The 16,743-nt window shown below is 55.5% G+C and overlaps 2 protein-coding genes across 2 annotated transcripts; one reads left to right on the top strand and one right to left on the bottom strand.

Annotated features, from left to right (window-relative positions):
• Positions 1-298: 298 nt before the first annotated feature.
• LOC137898997 (uncharacterized) lies at positions 299-9,427 on the bottom strand. The gene is made up of 23 exons (XM_068743014.1): positions 9,304-9,427; positions 8,946-9,088; positions 6,985-8,874; positions 5,700-5,855; positions 5,515-5,613; positions 5,194-5,416; positions 5,047-5,106; positions 4,768-4,958; positions 4,555-4,662; positions 4,331-4,472; positions 3,773-4,201; positions 3,642-3,686; positions 2,864-2,943; positions 2,666-2,778; positions 2,394-2,577; positions 2,207-2,291; positions 1,977-2,122; positions 1,754-1,844; positions 1,531-1,679; positions 940-1,025; positions 797-866; positions 588-709; positions 299-509 (listed from the first exon to the last, which is right to left on the bottom strand). Exons 1-23 carry the CDS (start codon positions 9,425-9,427, stop codon positions 299-301), a joined length of 4,947 nt encoding a protein of 1,648 aa, XP_068599115.1.
• Positions 9,428-12,033: 2,606 nt separating this feature from the next.
• On the top strand, positions 12,034-14,154 carry cdk20 (cyclin dependent kinase 20). Its single transcript, XM_068743013.1, has 8 exons — positions 12,034-12,108; positions 12,444-12,557; positions 12,667-12,855; positions 12,967-13,088; positions 13,168-13,230; positions 13,354-13,477; positions 13,603-13,758; positions 13,870-14,154. Exons 1-8 carry the CDS (start codon positions 12,034-12,036, stop codon positions 14,152-14,154), a joined length of 1,128 nt encoding a protein of 375 aa, XP_068599114.1.
• Positions 14,155-16,743: the final 2,589 nt, after the last annotated feature.

The following is a 16,743-nucleotide window of genomic DNA, read 5'->3' as shown; positions in this document are numbered from 1 at the left end:
AAAGATAAAAAACAACAAAGATCTAAAGAGCACCGTTCCAGACAAACAGCAAAAATCATTCCAGTAATGATTCCATCTTCAGGGTCAGTTAACTTTCCACGAAGGAAAAGTAAGTTAAAAGCAACGTTAACAATAAAAAACTTTAAAAACAGTTGATTTAAAGATAAAAGGATAAAAGGTGGGTTTTATCTTCAGGAAAATATCAATCCATTAATTAAAAACATCTTCTCTGCGATTAGATTTGTGCTTCCGCGATTAAAAACAGCGTCGGTGGCGATCGATTAGCCCCGCCCCCCCGCTAGCCGTGCTGCTGCAGGACCGGGGGGGCGGGGGAGGTGAAGGAGGCCACGGCGGACAACGGGGGGCGCTCCTCGCACGCGTAGTAGTCCTTGAGGGGGGCGAGGAGGTGGCGAACGACCGGGACGCTCCACGCCTTCCCCAGGACCTTCTGCCTCTGCTGCCGGCTCATGTTCCTCACGTCGGTGTAATGTTTGGGGAAGCCGAAGATCCTGGAGGAGGAGGAGGAGGAGACGAGCGCGTTAGCGTACGGCTAGCCGCCGGCGGGCGGGAGGGAGGGCGACGCCTACTTCTCCAGCTCCGTGATCCACAGGTTGTCCTCTCTGCCGCTCTGGAGGACGGGCAGCATGGAGACGTCCTTGCCCTGCTTCAGGGAGTTGGGTTGGGTGGTGATTGTCCTCACCTTGGTGACCTGGAGCAGAAGGACAATCTGAGCGGGCGCACGTTTGTGGGAGAGAGGGGGGCGTGGCACGCCGGGGAGATGGACGCGAGGACCGACCCGGGCTGTCCGGCCGACCTCCAGACAGTCCTGGAGGCTCAGCTTGTCCTTCTGAGAGGCGGCGATGGGCCTGAAGGGAAGACCACAGGGACTGAGACACGGGGGGGACAGCGGGACATTTAACCCCGACCGCCGAGGAATACCTGCTCATCCCCGGAATGTTTCCCCAGAAGTAACGAGCTCTGTGGGCGGGGCTCACTCGGACCGCGTTCACCAGCACCGGGTTGCACTGGGGGGACGGGACGGGGGGGACAGACACGGAGACAGTTTAAAGACTCATCCTTTACAAACCTCCAAGCTCCGTTTCAAATCCTTTTTGCTGAGAAGACACGTGGCACGGCGGGACACGAGACACGGCGGGACACGAGACACAGCTGGACACGAGACACGGCGGGACACGAGACACGGTGGGACACGAGACACAGCTGGACACGAGACACGGCTGGACACGAGGCACGGCGGGACACGAGACACGGCTGGACACGAGACACGGTGGGACACGAGACAAGGTGGGACACGAGACACAGCTGGACACGAGACACGGCGGGACACGAGGCACGGCGGGACACGAGGCACGGCGGGACACGAGGCACGGCGGGACACGAGACACAGCTGGACACGAGACACGGCGGGACACGAGGCACGGCGGGACACGAGGCACGGCGGGACACGAGGCACGGCGGGACACGAGACACAGCTGGACACGAGACACGGCTGGGGTTTGCGCGGCGCACCTCCAGGAAGCGGCAGATGCTGACTTTGTTGTGAGCGTTCATGAAGACGACGTTCTCAAACAGCCAGAAGAACGGCCGGGGGTCGTCCTCGCTGGGCTTCAGCAGCTGGAGGACGCGGTAGAAGTCAAAGAACAGCCTGCCGGTGCCCTCTGCAGGAGAAGGGAGGAATTACACCAACGACGCATCCCTCGCCAGCCGACACGCAGGAAACCCGCCGGCTTACCGTAGAGGCCTTTCCTCAGGGGGTTGACGATGGACAGGTCGTTGCAGGGGCTGCCCCCGATCAGCAAGTCAAACGGACCCCACAGCTTTATCTGGGGACGCACAGGAAGGACGGGAGGAGGACATTCAGGTAATCAAAGGACGGGAGGAGGACATTCAGGTCATCAAAGGACGGGAGGAGGACATTCACGCCATCAAAGGACGGGAAGAAGAACAGAACGCACGTGCTCCTCTGTGATGCATCTGACGTCTCCAACGTGCACGATCTTCCCTTCGTGGTTGACGGTCGCCACGGCGATGGAATCCTCGCAGACCTCGGAGGCGACGTATTCGTCGATTTTGAAGCCCAGATCCTTGAGCACGAGGTAGCCTGAAAGACGAGCCGGAACGCGGTCAACGAGAGACGGGGACTCGGGTCCTGGTCTCGGGTCCTGGACTCGGTCCGGGGACTCACCGGTCGCGATGCCATCGAACAGCGAGAGGACTCGGACCGGGCGCCGCAGGTTGGCGGGGATGGACGGGTAAACGCGGTGACTTTCCTTCAAAGTGAGAGGAAACCCCCGGCGGTGAGTAAAAGCGGGCGTGGCTCCGGACCCCGGCGCCGGTCAGCGGGGGGGCGGGGACGGGCGGGCGTCACTCACGAACTCCATGTCGCTGTTGTTGGCGAACAGCTCCTGAACGCGGACGCTCCAGTCGTCTCTGGGAAGCAGGGCGCCGTGCGGCCGGCGAGGCGTGCACAGGAAGCAGATCCACGGCTCCAGCAGGGCCAGCGACTCGAACGTCCCCGGGCCGACCAGGACGTCCAGGCAGTCCCTGCAGTAGGATCTGCACAAGGTGGAGAAAGAGCGGGGTCAGGTGAACGGGGGGGCGGGGCGGGGCGGGGCGGGGCGGGGCGGCGGCGGCCGGCTCCGACCTGCAGCAGCTCCCGTTGCCACACAGGATGACCTCCATGCCGTAGCAGCAGATGGTGCAGTAGGACTGGTAGCCGTCCTCGTCGTAGCGATGCAGCGTCTCTGTGAAGTTCAGCTGCAGGGAGACACGGCGGCGGTGAGGGGGGGCGGGGCCACGGTGAGGGGGGGGCGGGGCCGCCGGGGAGGCGGAGGTTCCTTACTTTACACTTCAAGCAGAGGCTGCCTTTAAACAGCGGGTGGAAGATCTCGATGTCTTCGGTTCCGCAGCACAAACAGAACTCTGAGGATGAAACGGAAGCGTGAGGGAACGTTAGCCGGAACGTTAGCCGGAACGGAAGCGTGAGGGAACGTTCGCCGGAACGTTAGCCGGAACGGAAGCGCGAGGGAACGTTCGCCAGAACGTTAGCCGGAACGGAAGCGTGAGGGAACGTTCGCCGGAACGTTAGCCGGAACGGAAGCGTGAGGGAACGTTAGCCGGAACGTTAGCCGGAACGGAAGCGCGAGGGAACGTTCGCCGGAACGTTCGCCGGAGCGGAAGCGTGAGGGAACGTTCGCCGGAACGTTCGCCGGAACGGAAGCGCGAGGGAACGTTCGCCGGAACGTTCGCCGGAACGGAAGCGCGAGGGAACGTTAGCCGGAACGTTAGCCGGAACGTTCGCCGGAACGTGAGGGAACGTTCGCCGGAACGTTCGCCGGAACGGAAGCGTGAGGGAACGTTCGCCGGAACGGAAGCGCGAGGGAACGTTAGCCGGAACGTTAGCCGGAACGGAAGCGTGAGGGAACGTTCGCCGGAACGGAAGCGCGAGGGAACGTTCGCCGGAACGTTAGCCGGAACGGAAGCGCGAGGGAACGTTAGCCGGAACGTTAGCCGGAACGTTCGCCGGAACGTGAGGGAACGTTCGCCGGAACGTTCGCCGGAACGGAAGCGCGAGGGAACCTTCGCCGGAACGTTCACCGACCCGGCGCGGCGGTACCGACCCTCCATGTCCAGCTCATCCTTCACGATCCGACTGATGGTCGCCCCTGGAGACGGGAAACAGAAAACAAGGACGTCAGGCTTCACGCCGATGGAGGCGTCCCGGACGGGACGGCCGGCCCGTGTTCGGTACCTCTGAGCTTCTGGTCGGGCTGCGTGTAGACGCTGGTTGCCGCGGCGACCTTGCAGGTTCTGCTGCAGGCCCTCTTCTTGTACGGCACGAAGTCTTCCGACGTGTCGTCGTCGACTCCCTCCGTCGGGCTCCTCCTCCTCGGACCCTTCCCTCCTCGAGGCTTCGCTCTTCGCCAGTCCTCCCTCTTCCATCCTCCTCCTCCTCCTCCTCTCTCCCCCCTCCTCCCTCGTCTCGTCTCCACATCGCAGCCTTCCCTGGACTCCTCCTCCTCCTCCGCCACCCCTTCTGAATCAGAGCCCGCCTCCCTTCCACCGTTGGCCCAGGCCGACACCTCGTCCATCTCCGAGGAGGAGGAGGAGGAGGAAGAGGAGCTGAAGGAGGAAGGAGAGGAGCTCTGCGTCTCCTCCAGGGTCGATGAGTTGGTTTGTCCTGCAGGCAGACAGACAGACAGATCTCCTGTTTTGTAGCCAATGACAACCCGACTTCCTTTGGGCTCGGCGGAACAAACACCCGACCGCAGGAAGTCAGACCCGACCGCAGGAAGTCAGCTCTGCGTACCGTTCTGGGCCGGAGGAGGCCTCAGCGCGTCGGCCCCCGTGGGCTGAAACCCCCCCAGGGCCCATTCCAGCATCAGCTTCAGCTCCTCCTCCTCGTTGTCCGGGCAGGCGAGGAAACGCTTCCCGCAGCGCACGGCCGCCTCCTGGTGGACACCAGCATCACAGCGTCAGAACCGAGCGGGACCGGGCGGGACCGGGCTGGACCGGGCGGGTTCTGATCCAGACCTGCAGGGACAGGAAGACGGCCTCCCGGTAGACGGCGTCGATGGTGAAGAGGCTGAAGCTGAAGTTCTGGGCGAAGTCGGCGAATCGCTTCAGAGACGTCCGGCGAACCTGGAACCAGAGAGCGATAAACACAGAACAGTTTACCTGTGACGGGGGAGGGGGAGGAGGAAGAGGAGGGGGAGGAGGAGGAGGAAGACCTTCATCGCGTCTCACCTGAGAGGACGTCTTCCGTCCGTACCACGCCACCGTCCCCTCCTCTTCCTCGCAGCGCGTGACGACGGCCGGCCAGAGAGACACGCCCTCCGCCTGACCCCAGACCAGCTCCCCGCCCTGCCGGGGGGGGGGTGCTTGGGGGGCATCGTCTTCGTCGTCTTCATCGTCCAACTCAAAGTCTGACGACGAACCTGCGAAGCGGGACGAGAACCCGACGCAGCTTCACACAAACGGAGGGTCTCCTCCTCTTCCTCAGCCGTCTCACGAACGATCCCTCACCTTCATCGTTTATCGCCGTACTCGGACACAGTCTGAACCCGTCGGTGACGTCAACCACATCTGGAGAACACAACCGTCATCAGGAGGAGGAGGAGGAGGAGGAGGAGCTCCAGAGGTTCCCCCAAACGGCCGACATCCACGTCTGACCTGAGGAATTGTCCGTGCAGTCCGACTCCTCCGTATTCCTCTCCACCCGGGACGGAAGGAGGACGCTGGATTCGTCCCACCGATCCTCCTCCTCCTCCTCCTCCTCTTCCTCGGCGTAGCCCGCCTTCAGAGGCAGCCTCGCTCTGCCCACGTAGAGTTTTTCTGCCCATGCCTCCAGGGGGAACGGAGCTCTGGGGGCTTCCTTCGGTGTCGTCTTTAACGCCTGGACAGGAGGACACACGGAGGACGTCCACGTAGAGGACATTTACCATTTGTGTGTGTGTGTGGTGGTGGGGGGGGGGGGGGGGGGTTGAGTCTCACCTTAGAGAACACCCGAGTCCTGCAGAGAGAGCTCGGCAGGGCCATGAGGATCAGGAAGACGCCGCGCAGCACGGAGTCCGGTCTGAGGCCACGCAGGATCTGGAGACAGACGACGCTCCATCAGGTCCTTTGATGTCTCAGCAGCATCAAAGGGAGGACCACCTCCACCACCGTGTGACCTTCACCTGCGCCCAGCAGTGCCCTTCCCCCGTTCCTCTCCTCTGTAAAGCAGCGGCGGCGCCGACGTACTCGCGGGCCAGCCGGTCCATGGCCGGAGACCCGGTTCCACCGAGCCCGAGCTGAACGGCCAACGCCGTCAATTTGGGGCGGGGCAACGCCGTCTGAGGAGGAAACAGACGAGTCACGCAACGCCGTCTGAGGAGGAAACAGACGAGTCACGCAACGGCGTCTGAGGAGGAAACAGACGAGTCACGCAACGGCGTCTGAGGAAACAGACGAGTCACGCCATGCCGTCTGAGGAGGAAACAGACGAGTCACGCAACGGCGTCTGAGGAGGAAACAGACGAGTCACGCAACGGCGTCTGAGGAAACAGACGAGTCACGCCATGCCGTCTGAGGAGGAAACAGACGAGTCACGCAACGGCGTCTGAGGAAACAGACGAGTCACGCAACAACGTCTGAGGAGGAAACAGACGAGTCACGCAACCGTCTGAGGAGGAAACAGACGAGTCACGCAACGGCGTCTGAGGAGGAAACAGACGAGTCACGCCACGCCGTCTGAGGAAACAGACGAGTCACTCAACAACGTCTGAGGAGGAAACAGACGAGTCACGCCACGCCGTCTGAGGAAACAGACGAGTCACGCAACGCCGTCTGAGGAGGAAACAGACGAGTCACGCAACGCCGTCTGAGGAGGAAACAGACAAGTCACGCAACGCCGTCTGAGGAGGAAACAGACAAGTCACGCAACGGCGTCTGAGGAGGAAACAGACGAGTCACGCCACGCCGTCTGAGGAAACAGATGAGTCACGCAACAACGTCTGAGGAGGAAACAGACGAGTCACGCAACGCCGTCTGAGGAGGAAACAGACAAGTCACGCAACGCCGTCTGAGGAGGAAACAGACAAGTCACGCAACGGCGTCTGAGGAGGAAACAGACGAGTCACGCAACGCCGTCTGAGGAGGAAACAGACGAGTCACGCAAAGCCGTCTGAGGAAACAGACGAGTCACGCAACGCCGTCTGAGGAGGAAACAGACGAGTCACGCAACGGCGTCTGAGGAGGAAACAGACGAGTCATGCAACCGTCTGAGGAGGAAACAGACGAGTCATGCAACCGTCTGAGGAGGAAACAGACGAGTCATTCCGCGCCGACTCGCCGTTTCTTTGCAGCGGACATTATGAAGCCGAGGGAGACGGAACGGCCGACGCGATCGTAGTTTACAGAAATAAAAAGCGGATTTATGTTCATGGCGAGGGAGTCTCCTCTCGAAGCAGGAGCAGATTTTACCGTGATGTTCTCAGGATGCTTCAGGACTTCGCCGATGGTCAGGAGCGCCGCCTCGTCCAGATGCCGCGGGACGCTTTCCGCTAAACTCCGCAGAGCCGCCGAGTAGAAACCGGCGACGTCCTTCGCGAAGTCGGCCCTCTCCTCCGGAGTCAAACGCTCGATGGTGGAGACGAGCGACTCTTTGGTGCCGGAGCCGACGCCGATCGCCGGCCGGTGCGGCAGCTTGTCCTCGCCGAGGACCCGCGGGTCCCGCGTTCTGAGGAAGAGCTCCGCATCGGCGCGCCGGAGGAGGAGGAGCGCGTAGGAGCGAATCAGAACGGCGACGAGCTGCAGCTCTTCGGCCGCGGCCGCCTGACCGCCCCGCTGCAGCTCGTGGAAGGCGGCGAGCGGCTCCAAGGCGTGGCGGAGGAAAAGCACGCGCAGCTTCACGCTGTGATCCGCCATCCGCTCGGCGATCCGCTCGGCGTCCTCGTCGCCCCCCAGAGACCTGAAGTAGTCCTGAACGTCCCGCCAGCCGGCGACCATCCCCCGGACGACGCCGCGGAGGAACGAGCACTGCTCGGCCACGGGGAGCGCCGCGTCGTACGGCTCGCCGCCGGCGAACAGCTGCTCCAGGCGGCGGCGGCCGGCGGGCAAGGAGGCGGAGTAGTGGGCGTGGATGTCGGCGACGAGATCGACCGCGCGCCGGAAGGAAGCCCAGAGCGCCGCCTTGCAGGCTCTCCGGGCGATCCCGGGGAGGCCGCAGAGCGACACCAGCCTGGGGTTGAAGGCCTTCAGCTGGGACGCCATCTTCTGCCGCTCTGATTGGTGGGGGGCGTCGCAGTAGAAGATGACGAGGTTGTGCAGCGGGAGGCCGATGTCGTTGATCGTCTCGATCAGGAGCGAGGCGTCGGCCTGCGAGGGGCGCCGGTCCGCGTCCTTTGATGTTTGGCGGTCGACGCTCATCCTCAGAGTGTGCAGCAGCTTCACCACGCTGACACCCGAGCTCTGATCCACATAGCCAATCAGGATGACGCTGGTGCTCTCTCCCGCACCTAGCTCCACCCCCATGTACAGGTAGAGGGCGTACGGCGTTTGACGGCAAGCCTGAACGACGTCTACGGGGTGGACGGCGCTAAAGATGGGAGTCGGGTCCACGTCTCTGGAGTATCGGCGCAGGAACGGCAGTAAAGTTTCACTGAAGAAACTCCGACAACTTCCTCGCCCCACCCTCTCATTCTCATTCTCATTGACTAGCTCCACCCTCTCGTTCTCATTTACTAGCTCCACCCTCTCATTCGCCTGGACTAGCTCCACCCTCCTATTATCATTCACTAGCCCCACCCTCTCATTCTCATTCGCCTGGACTAGCTCCACCCTCCTATTATCATTCAGTAGCCCCACCCTCTCATTCTCATTCGCCTGGACTAGCTCCACCCTCTCATTCTCATTTGCCTGGACTAGCTCCACCCTCTCATTCTCATTCGCCTGGACTAGCTCCACCCTCTCATTCTCACGGACACGTTCTTCTTTCACTACCACCTTTGTTTTTGGCTCAGCCTTCACCTCCACATCATCATCATCATCGTCAGATATAAATATAACCTCTGTATTCCCGTTCATCCGCCCTTCCCTTGGCGTTTCCCAGATCTCCTTGCGTTCTCCGAAGCCACCCTCCGGTTTTCCGTCCTTGTCTCTTCGTGGTTCCGGGTTCTCCGTCGACGGCTCCACGCTCGCTCCGTGTCGCCCTTCGCTCGTTTCCGACGTCTCACCTAAATCGGGATCCTTCCTCCGTCCACCTCCGAGCGTCGGGGAATCTTTGGAGTTGACTTCAAAGAACGATTTGAACCATCCGAAGAAGGTCAAGGACGCTTCGTGATCTCGCTCCGTCAGCGTCTCCATGGGGACATCCTGAGAAGAGAGCGGGGGCTGTAAACAGAACCGGACCGTAACCCCGCCCCCCTCCATTACACAGCACTCACGTGCGTAACAGCAACTTTGTTGAAGGCAGCTCGTAGTAAAGTGTAGTTGTGGAAGGAGTCCTCCTCGTTTCTTTCCGTCTTGACCTCGGAAACGTCCAGGCATCCAGGAAACAGCCGGTCGGTCAGCCGGCAAAAGGACGCTCCTGGACATTCGCACGCGAAAGGAACGGAAGTGAGAGAAGGCGGAAGCCCGTCGTCTGCTAAGATAAGTCATAAACAAGCTCCACGATCAGCGAGAGGAGAACCCGCAGCCCAACATTCAGAGGAAACGGCTGCATAGCAACGCCGTCGGCCATTTACAGGAGCAGGAGATCACGGCTACGCCTCCAAGGTGCAAACCCGTGCAGGAGCGTCTTACCGTTGCAGATCTGCTCCCACTCGGTGAAGCCCGTCTCCAGCGTTGTATTGTACCACGCCAGCAGCTCGGAGGGGGGCAACCTTTGGGTCGGCAGACTGGGAACCTGGACGACACGGAACGCCATCTCCTGAAGGGGCGGGCCTGCAGGAAAACGCCGGGCGGAACTGAGAACTTAACAAATAATTCATAAACGTCGGCGTTGATAGTGAATGACGAGAATATCTTTTCTACACCTGTGATATTAGTACGACGCTTTGAATCAGAATAAATAGATCTTTCTGGATTTTTCATATTCTAATACGATAGATTTTTAGATTTTCTGAAGCACACCTGGAATTTTGTGGAGTAATATTTGACAAACTGGCAAAATATTATACAAACAAATGTTTATATATATTTTTTCCGAGTACCTAGAGGTCTATTTCTGTAGTCCAAAACCATAAACCAAGTCAAATAACTACAATAACCATGTACCAAACTCAACGCAGGTCACGTGTCCGTTTTACTCGTCGTGACTTTACAACGAAAATGTTCATTCAAACCAAAGATCGCCGTTTATTTAAAAATAAAGCCCGCAAGAGTCGGTAAAAAGCAAACTTGAGATTTTTCTACAGCGACTTCTTTTGAAAACAAACTTTGAAACGGATCAAAGACATTAGCCGATGCGGCTAACAAGCTAACGCGTAACTTCATTGCGCCTCACAAGGCGACGCGTCAGAGGTTCCGTGAAAACGAACTCTCGTACCGGATAATCGCTAACGGATCTTAAACGTTTCAGAAATCCACTCACAACGCGGCCGGAAAGACTTCACGCACTCACCGTCTGCTCGCTGCCGGGGTTTAAACTACGGGTTCCACGCGGGTCCAACTCGCCCCTCCCCTCCCTTAGCGCGGCTAGCATTAGCGAGCTAACCACTCATTCAGATAAGAATACACATTTTAATTCCGAGTGGAAAGAAACGTCAGTAAATCGGAATGCGGTACGCAGTGATGAGGAAAAAACGTGACGTAATAGCCAATATAAAAACTCCGCATCTGTACCGACAGTTTCACGTTTAAACTTTGTTAGCATGCTAACTTAGCCAGGCTACGGGCGTAGCAAACTCCCGTTCCTAGCCCTTAAACAATGGGGGGTGGTGATTGGTTACTTTACGGCGTAAATAAGAGCGTAACCCAATCAGAAGCAACGAAGGGCGGAGTCAGCGTTGGATTACTCCTCCTATTGGATAATTATCTTTCAGCTTCTACAGGTTATTTAACTTAATGCACATACAATGTAAAGCGTCTTTGAGTATCTAGAAAAGCGCTATATAAAATCAATTATTATTATTATTATTATTATTATTATTATTCATTAATCACAGCTGATTAAATGAGCTGCTTCTCATTCCTCAAACCACCATGGAGAAACCGCGGAGAAGATGTTTCAGGAGAGAAGCCTCCATAAAGTTTGGATGATTTACAACCTGTTGGCACGAAAACTTGCAAACGCACGTGTCGCCCAGGCCTGACGTATAGCGCCATGATTGGTCTACTGAGTCATGTGGGCGTGTTTTAGCGAAAGACCGCATTAGCCGCTAGCTCAGTCTCAGTAACTATTTCCGTCTTCAGCAAAATGGCAAACAAATAACTTTTTAAGCAAAACAGTTCTCGTGGTATAAATTACAGATGAAACTTCACAACATCACAATCTGCCTCTCCGACTGAGCAAACACAGGCGCGCGATGATGACGTCGGCAAGGCGTCCGCGTCGCCACGACAACCAGTGAACCTGGAACACACTTTTTATTGATTTTATTTTTCTTCCTTCCCAACATAAATGTAATAGTTCGTACACAAGGACATAAAACATGTCATATTTACTTGTATTTTGTCGACTGTCGTTTAAATAAGAAAAAATAATCTCTATGACGTCACAGTAAACAAACATGGCGGAAGTTCGGAGCCCCTGTAGTGGGCTAACAGAACGTAAATCCGTTATTTACACGTGAATAGTTGTGTGATAAAAGGGATTTATGACCCGCTGCTTTTCGTTTGTAGTTCTTTACTACAGCAGCTGCTGATTGGACGCTGTAGCCGAGTGGTTACCAAGACAACAGCCGGCGTTTAGCTAGTTGTTAGCTTGTTTCGCTGTTGGAGTTGGAGGCGATGCTTCGCTACAACAGGTTGTTTCTTTATTGTTTTATGGACGCCGAATGGAAGAACATCGTTATAATTTTAAAGATTTCAAGTATTTATCCCGTTTTGTGTCCCGTTTAGCTGATATTTGTAGAAGCAATAAATGCTAGCTGCTGCTGCTGCTCAGCTGGAAGCTAAAGCTACAACAGAGACGGAAGGAGTTTGATGGTTTGAGTAGTTTGTACTGGAGACACGGACTGGTTCAATTACCGGACGGTGGTTCACGTCAGTAAAACAAAATTGGTGGTTCTAGTGGTCCAGGTTCTTCTACTGGTTCTAGTGGTCGAGGTTCTTCTGGTGGTCCAGGTTCTACTGGTCCAGGTTCTTCTGGTGGTTCTGGTGGTCCAGGTTCTTCTGGTGGTCCAGGTTCTACTGGTCCAGGTTCTTCTGGTGGTTCTGGTTGTCAAGGTTCTTCTACTGGTCCAGGTTCTACTGGTGGTTCTGGTGGTCCAGGTTCTTCTACTGGTCCAGGTTCTACTGGTGGTTCTGGTGGTCCAGGTTCTTCTACTGGTCCAGGTTCTACTGGTGGTTCTGGTGGTCCAGGGTGTGTTTATGGAGCAGTACGGTATCCTGGGTCGGATCGGAGAAGGAGCTCATGGCATTGTCTTCAAAGCCAAACACATCGAGGTAAAACAGGAACGATTAGTAATCATCAAAGGATCGCCGGGACACAAACGTTATTGATAATCAGATCGATCAATCGGAGTATTGTAAACAAGCTGGACGCGTAACGTTCGCCTCTGAGGTCGGATGCTCCTCATCCAATCAATGAATCGAACTCATCATCCGATCAAACTTTATTTGTGTTCAGCAACAGATAAACCTACATCCCATAATATCCTCCAAACTCAGCTACCGACGTTCAGGGAAGCTAAACTGTGTGTCTGCATCCGGTTTGAGATTGAACCCGACCGGCTATCGATTAGGTATCGATCAGGTATCGATCAGGTATCGATTGTCAGACAGGTGAGACGGTGGCGCTGAAGAAGGTGGCTCTGAGACGGCTGGAGGACGGCGTCCCCAACCAGGCTCTGAGGGAGATCAAAGCCCTGCAGGAGATCGAGGACAACCAGTATGTGAGTGTCCTCGTGTGAGACGGACACGTGGGACCAGCTGTCGGCGTCTTCCTGTCCCCACGTCTACCTGTAGCTAAGCCACGCCCCTCACACTCCTCCTCTTCGTCAGGTGGTGAAGCTGAAGGACGTCTTCCCCCACGGAACCGGCTTCGCTCTGGTCTTCGACTTCATGCCGTCTGACCTTTCTGAGGTGATCAGAAACTCCGAGCGACCTCTGACCCCGGGTCAGGTCAAAGGGTACATGATGATGCTGCTGAAGGGCGTGGCCTTCCTGCATCACAACAACATCATGCACCGGGTGAGTCATCGTTTGGTCTCGTCTGATGGATTGTTCGTGTCCCTTCTTAAAGGGACAGCGTTCAGATCCTGTCTGTCCCTTCAGAATAAAAGCCCCGACCTGTTTCTGCAGGACCTGAAGCCGGCGAACCTCCTCATCAGCTCCTCGGGTCACCTGAAGATCGCCGACTTCGGCCTGGCCCGGTTGTTCAGCGAGGACGGAGAGAGACTCTACAGCCACCAGGTGGCGACCAGGTGAGCGCCGCGCCGCGCCGCGCACGGAGCTCACTGATTGGACGATCTCGCCGTTCAGAGCGCTGCCGTTTGTGTTCAGGTGGTACAGAGCACCCGAGCTGCTGTACGGCGCCAGGAAGTACGACGAGGGCGTCGACCTGTGGTGAGAGAGTGCGTTTACAGATGTGCCGTGTGTCCGTCACGCCGTCAGGGCGGCGAGGACAAACATTTCCTGCCCTTCCCGTCCGAGGTGGTCGACCTTTGCCCTCGCGTTTGCTCGCTGCAGGGCGGCGGGCTGCGTCTTCGGGGAGCTGCTGAACTCTTCTCCTCTGTTTCCCGGAGAGAACGACATCGAGCAGCTGTGCTGCGTCCTCCGGGTCCTGGGGACGCCGACCCGGGACAGCTGGCCCGTGAGAGAGAGAATGTGTCTCAGGACCCAGAAAAGCCTTAGCGTTAGCCTAGCGTAGCGCCCAGTATGACATCACTTCCTGCACACGTTGATATGGTAACACGAATACTCTCGGTGTGTCTCCAGGAGATCGCGGAGCTGCCCGATTACAACAAAATCACCTTCAAGGAGAATCCAGCGATCCCATTGGAGGAGGTCGTCCCCGACTCCTCCCCCCAGGCCGTCGAGCTGCTCGGCAGGTTCCTGGTTTATCCGTCGAAGCAGCGCTGCTCAGCCCGGCAGGTGGGAGGCAGGAAGTGAGCCGGCAGGTGGAACAGCACCCCGATCAATCGATCGATCGATCGACCGATTGATCGGTTTACGGCTGCGTTAAATACCGATGTTCCCCCGCAGGCTCTGCTCCATCCGTACTTCTTCTCTCCTCCTCTTCCTGCTCACCACTCGGAGCTGCCCATCCCTAGGAGGGCGGGTCGGCTGCCCCGCCAGCGCCTGCAGGCTCCGCCCACCGACTTCTCATTGGATCTGCCCCTGCAGAGAAGCGTGGTAGACCCCCTGCTGCTGCGGGGGGGAGGGGGGGGGGCACGCTTCCTGCCTCTGACAGGTGAACCAATCATCGCCGGTGACTCTTCTGATGTCATCGACATCCTGAGTTCTGGTTGGTTCCACACAGATGAGTGATCTCAGGACTGCAGTTACGTTTCTAAGGACAACCGTTTCTAAGGACAACCGTGTCTCAGGAACGGCTCGCCGGCCGATCAATCAAATCACGATCAATCCAGGAAAGCCAGAAAGGTTAGGTTTCAGTTTTAGCTTGTTTTCGGTTCTGAGTGCAATAGTAGATTGTCTTTAGTGTGTTTTTACGTGTGTGATATTCAGAATATTTATTATATATTGTATATTAGTCTTAATATTTTATATTATAATATTTTTTTTATATATGATTGTATATATTTGTTTTGCCACTTTTAAGTATGTAGATTCTCGTGTTTTATTCAAATGTTGTAATGAAGGATTTGTGTAATTAGTGAAATGTAAGTTTCTCTTACACTTAAATTACGTTGTTATAAAAATAAATGCTTTTTTTTAAAAAATTCTATTTGCTGCTGGAGGAGTGAAACAGGAAGCCATGCACGCCAAACAGGAAGTGATGTCACACAAACAGTAGTGGTCTATTTGAACCAATGAGAGCAGCTTGGTGCGGGGTACACCCCGGATGAGACGCCAGCTCATCACAGGGCCCAAAGTGTGATAGATCAGGGGGCGTGTAAAAAGTTACCACTAGGGGGCGTGGTTATTTCAGAAAATGCATTCTAGTGTTTAACAGCTACATCCGTTGTTAGCATGCTAACCTCAGGATACCTGCCTCATACTAGTAGAGCTGCTGCTAGTAGTTATACTAGTATTAGTATATATTAGTGTATATGTACACTAATGCTAGTATACATTAGTGTACATATACTATATTAGTTCAGACGTCGGAATGAGACAGAGACAAACGAACTTTTGTCGACTTTGTGTTTTAACTTTATTAAACCGACAGAAAGATCAATCGGACCTTCTTCCTGCAGCAAGCGAGCAGATCTGGGTTCAGCCCAACTCGGACTCAGAATATTCACAACCAAAACTAGAGGCAGAGTCCAGGCTCTGGGGATCAATCGATCAATCGATCACCACGAGACCACGAGTCTGACAAAATGCATAGAAGTTCCAAATGCCCTGAGAGCGGGCACGCTGAGGGGGTGGGGCTAAAGGGCAGCACACGGGTGTGTGGGAGTTGTAGTGTAACCGTGGTGGACGTGATGCAGACGTCGCAACGATGGACGGACGAGAGGACGTCACGAACTGGACGGGAACGACAACACAAACTCTGATGCCATGCGACGTTAAAATCATTCAGAATTGATCAATTTGAGGTCCAAATCAGTTTTTTTTTTAAACCCCTGAAGCGATCGGTTAGTGAGAGGCAGTCTCACTCTGACCGTGTGAGAGTGAGACGTCTTTCCGGTGTAAACGGTCTTTGGTTTGATTTAGTTCTGACATCAATCGATCTATCGGAGCGAAATGTTTCCTCTGAAACGGGAAACCGTAAACGGTGGCATTTTAAACTCCGTTTCTTTGTTCCAGAACCGAGGTTCCACTGTATTCCAGGCGTCCTTTGATCCTGAACGCTGCGTGAGATTTGTTATCCCTTCAATGGATTCCAGGCCGGTTTGAACACATCCGAGTGCTGAAGGGTCAAATTATGGATTTTCAAATTTAACACAAAATTAGTCTTCCCCCCCCCCCCCCCTTGGAAGAAAATAATCACCCCTCTGTGACCTTTTGGTTGGACGCCTTCATTTTGTCCGAAGGGTTAAACATGGACAACATCAAAGGATGGGTTTTAGTGCCGAAATCTTTGATTTAGAATTTCACCCAAAAATCAACTCTTTTGAGGACGGAGATTGTCTGTGAGGGAATTTGGAATTTCTGAAATGGACAAACGTTTCTAGGGCCAACGAGAATAAAGACCTTCATGTTTATGTGACAGGAATTAAATAGTTTCTTATTCAAATCCGTCCTTTGAAGTATTCTCTATTTTCAATCTGATGATTCACACCAGCGCTTGGATGGAAACTCCTCAGAGAGAAAGAAAGAAAGAACCATTCTCCCCCCCCCCCAGAGAGAGGGTGCGACAGGTGATGTGCAGCGGGTGCCAACAGGAAGTGACGGGGCGTGAACAGGAAGTAGCTGCGTCTCTGCCGACAGCCTCGGGACGGAGGCTGAAATGAAACGAGGCACTTGTTTAAATCCAGAGCTGCAGGTCGTTGGGCGTGTAGGCCCCCCCGCCCCACGGCTGTTGCTATAGAAACTCAGCTTTTGTTGCCGTGGCAATGCAGCAACCAACAGCTGGACCTGAAACTGCGAGGGTTTGTTCGGTTCTGACGCGTCTCTTATGTTTCACAAGCAAGCAGGCAAATCGGATCATCTCTATTTAATCGATTATAATAACGACGACGTCATTCAGGCTTTAGGTTATAAAAATAAAAAATCATTCCGTCACATGCACAGATTACCCGACGGTGCCTTCAGGGCGCGTCAGCCGTTTCAGTTTTCAAGGCGTCTCAAGGGACTTAAAGGTTTCCGTGTTTGCATACCAGCGTAACGCGATGATGATGATGATGATGATGAAGACGATGATGATGATGTCACAGACAGGACCCGTGTGATCCTGAGAACTGGTGCCAGAGACACGGTGCGTTCACAGACCTCCAGTAAATCAGGCTT

This window comes from Brachionichthys hirsutus, chromosome 2 (assembly GCF_040956055.1).
Source record: "Brachionichthys hirsutus isolate HB-005 chromosome 2, CSIRO-AGI_Bhir_v1, whole genome shotgun sequence".
NCBI lineage: Eukaryota > Metazoa > Chordata > Actinopteri > Lophiiformes > Brachionichthyidae > Brachionichthys > Brachionichthys hirsutus.
The sequence above is the reverse complement of the archived record's forward strand: the minus strand, read 5'-3'. Positions and strand labels throughout refer to the sequence as shown.

What these genes read in the sequence shown, in the direction of transcription:
- LOC137898997 (XM_068743014.1), bottom strand. Translation starts at nt 9,427, where the DNA reads ATGGCGTTCCGTGTCGTCCAGGTTCCCAGTCTGCCGACCCAAAGGTTG. An exon ending in AACATTCCGGGGATGAGCAG is followed by an intron (nt 867 to 939) that starts GTATTCCTCGGC and finishes TCTTCCCTTCAG; the next exon opens with GCCCATCGCCGCCTCTCAGA. An exon ending in AGGTCGGCCGGACAGCCCGG is followed by an intron (nt 710 to 796) that starts GTCGGTCCTCGC and finishes CTTCTGCTCCAG; the next exon opens with GTCACCAAGGTGAGGACAAT.
- cdk20 (XM_068743013.1), top strand. Translation starts at nt 12,034, where the DNA reads ATGGAGCAGTACGGTATCCTGGGTCGGATCGGAGAAGGAGCTCATGGC. An exon ending in ACAACAACATCATGCACCGG is followed by an intron (nt 12,856 to 12,966) that starts GTGAGTCATCGT and finishes CTGTTTCTGCAG; the next exon opens with GACCTGAAGCCGGCGAACCT. An exon ending in GACGAGGGCGTCGACCTGTG is followed by an intron (nt 13,231 to 13,353) that starts GTGAGAGAGTGC and finishes TGCTCGCTGCAG; the next exon opens with GGCGGCGGGCTGCGTCTTCG.